Genomic DNA, 2,886 nt, shown 5'->3' with positions numbered 1-2,886 from the left:
CCCGGATCCGCGGCTGGAGCGGGATTTCTACCGGACGCTGGCGCTGCTCAAGACGCGGGACCCCCGGATCTACCAGCCGGACGCCACCTTCTACAGCCCCCCCGGTACCGGGACCCCCCCATGGAACCGGGTCCCCCCCCGGGATCTGCCGGGACCCCCCTGATCCCGCCCCGTCCCCAGGCTCCTCGTCGGAGAGCGAGGCGGAGCGGCCGGCGCGGCCGGAGCGGCCCATGTTCCTCAAGGATTACGAGCGGAAGGTGATGCTGGAGAAGGAGGGGTAAGGAGGACCGGGAGCGGGATTCCCGCGGGATCCCGGCGGGACGGATCCCGCCCGGAGCCGCCGCTCTCCCCGCAGCAAGTACGTGGATGAGGAGGACGAGGATGAGGAAGCGGCGGCCGCGCGGAGGAAGGTCCGTGCGGGGAGGGGAGGGGGCGTCGCTGCTGCCCCCCCCCGCACATCCCTGACCCCCGTGTCCCCCCGCAGAGAGCCGCATCCAAGAGCTACGCGGAGGAGCAGCGGGAGCTCAAGGAGAGGTGGGAATGTTGGGGGGGGGGCAGGACGCCCGGGCCCTTTCCCATGTGGAAGGGGGGGGCTTCACCTTCCTTCCTCCCCCCCGGCAGCTTCCGGGCCTTGGTGGCCGACAGCGATGAGGAGGAGGAGGCCGAAGGCTCCTCGTCCCTGCTGCGGCGCCGCAGCCGCACGGCGGAGGAGACGGTGAGGGGGCGCCGGGGGGGGACGTGGCCGTGGGGGGGCTGCTGGTGACCCCCCCTGCCCATCCCTGTCCCGGCAGGCGCGGGATGAGGCCGACTACATCCAGTGGCTGAAGGGGCAGCGGGAGCTGCCCGAGGAGCCGCTGCGGGACCTGGTGAGCGGGGCTGAGGCCGGGCCGCAGCTCGTGACGCCGATGGCTCGGGTTCTGACCCGTTCCCTGCGTGTGCCCCCCTCCCCTTTCCCGCGCAAGGTGCCGCTCCAGCGGTTCTGGACCGACCCGGCGCTGGAGCCCGGCGAGCGCTTCCTGCGGGATTACGTCCTGAGCCAGGGCTACCGCAGCGAGGAGGACGAGGATGAGGACGAGGAGGAAGACGGCGGCGAGGGGGGGTGAGTGGGGGGACCCCCCCCCGCCGGGCTGTCCCCCCTGCTCCGTGTCCCCATTCCTGCCGGGATGTCCCCCTGCTCCGTATCCTCATTCCCGTTGTCCCCCTGCTCCGTGTCCCCATTCCCGCCAGGATGTCCCCCTGCTCTGTGTCCCCATTCCTGCCGGGATGTCCCCCTGCTCCGTATCCTCATTCCCGTTGTCCCCCTGCTCCGTGTCCCCATTCCTGCCAGGATGTCCCCCTGCTCCGTATCCCCATTCCTGCCATCCCGCCAGGCTGTCCTCCTGCTCCATATCCCCATTCCCACCATCCCTCTGCTCCGCATCTCCATTCCCGCCATCCCGCCGGGCTGTCCCCCTGCTCTGTGTCCCCACTCTCGCCATCCCCCTGCTCCATATCCCCATTCCCGCCATCCCCCTGCTCCGTATCCCCATTCCCGCCATCCCGCCGGGCTGTCCCCCTGCTCTGTGTCCCCATTCCCGCCATCCCCCTGCTCTGTGTCCCCATTCCCGCCATCCCCCTGCTCTGTGTCCCCATTCCCGCCGTCCCCCTGCTCCGCATCCCCACTCCCGCCATCCCCCTGCTCCGCATCCCCATTCCCGCTGTCCCCCTGCTCCGCATCCCCATTCCCGCCGTCCCGCAGGGCCGCTCCGGACTCTGCGGACGAGGGCGAGCGCTTCCTGGCGGCGCAGGAGGCCTTCGAGCATCGCTACAACTTCCGCTTCGAGGAGCCCGGCTCCGAGCAGGTGGCGCCGGGGGGGCGCCGCGGGGTCCCAAAGCCCCCCCCAGCGTGTGACACCCCCAATTTGTGTGTCCCCCCCCCCCAGGTGCAGACCTACCCGCGCAGCGTCGCCAGCTCCGTGCGGCGCCGCGACGAGCGCCGCAAGGAGAAGCGGGAGCAGATCCGCGAGAGGAAGAGGAAGGTGAGGGGCGGGAGAGGGGGCTCGGCTCGGCCCCCTGCCCATCCCTGACGCTTCCCGGTGGCCGTGCCCAGGAAAAGGCCCGGAAGCGCGAGGAGCTGAAGCAGCTGAAGAACCTCAAGCGGGAGGAGATCGCGGCCCGGCTGGCGCGGCTGCGCCAGGCGAGCGGCGGCGCCGGCTTCTCGGAGCGCCTGCTCCGCGGCGACTTCGACCCGGCCCAGCACGACCGCCTCATGGGGGTCGGGACCGAAACCCCCGTGCCCGGCACCCGGAGACCCCCCATTCCCGGGGCCTGGAGACACCCCCATTCCCGGGGCCTGGAGACACCCCCATTCCCGGGGCCTGGAGACCCCCCATTCCCGAGGCCTGGAGACCCCCCATTCCCGGGGCCTGGAGACCCCCTGTGCCTGGCGCCCAGATATCCCCCCATTCCCGGGGCCTGGAGACACCCCCATTCCTGGGGCCTGGAGACCCCCATTCCCGGCGCCCAGATATCCYCCCATTCCCAGCRCCCGGATATCCCTCATTCCCAACACCTGGAGACCCCCCGTTCCCGTTGCCCGGATCCTCCCCCTGTGCCCAGCACCCGGTTCCCCCCGCTGTGCCTAGCGCCTGGATATCCCCCATTCCTGGTGCCCGGATAACCCCCGTGCCCAGGGCCTGGAGACACCCCATTCCCGGGGCCTGGAGACCCCCTGTGCCTGGCGCCCAGATATCCCCCCCATTCCCAGCACGCAGATATCCCTCATTCCCAACACCTGGAGACCCCCTGTGCCCGGCACCCGGTTCCCCCCACCGTGCCCAGCACCTGGATATCCCCCATTCCCGGTGCCCGGATACCCCCCGTGCCCGGCGCTCAGATGCCCCCCCC

At 71.4% G+C, this 2,886-nt stretch overlaps 1 protein-coding gene across 1 annotated transcript in view; it reads left to right on the top strand.

The window, feature by feature from the left end:
- Positions 1-4: 4 nt before the first annotated feature.
- The window catches only part of KRI1 (KRI1 homolog), a gene marked incomplete at its 5' end in the record, with an annotated part of 5,279 nt that continues 2,397 nt past the window's right edge, over positions 5-2,886 (top strand). The window contains 10 exon segments of the mRNA XM_026052974.1: positions 5-104; positions 181-277; positions 356-410; positions 485-534; positions 622-715; positions 792-866; positions 963-1,129; positions 1,739-1,841; positions 1,923-2,018; positions 2,090-2,274. Of these exon segments, the coding sequence (XP_025908759.1) occupies positions 5-104; positions 181-277; positions 356-410; positions 485-534; positions 622-715; positions 792-866; positions 963-1,129; positions 1,739-1,841; positions 1,923-2,018; positions 2,090-2,274 (1,022 nt within the window).

Source organism: Nothoprocta perdicaria, unplaced genomic scaffold (assembly GCF_003342845.1).
Source record: "Nothoprocta perdicaria isolate Ctin4 unplaced genomic scaffold, notPer1 scaffold_947, whole genome shotgun sequence".
In the NCBI taxonomy this organism is placed as follows: domain Eukaryota; kingdom Metazoa; phylum Chordata; class Aves; order Tinamiformes; family Tinamidae; genus Nothoprocta; species Nothoprocta perdicaria.
Note: the sequence above shows the minus strand (reverse complement) of the source record. Positions and strands in the feature narration are given on the sequence as shown.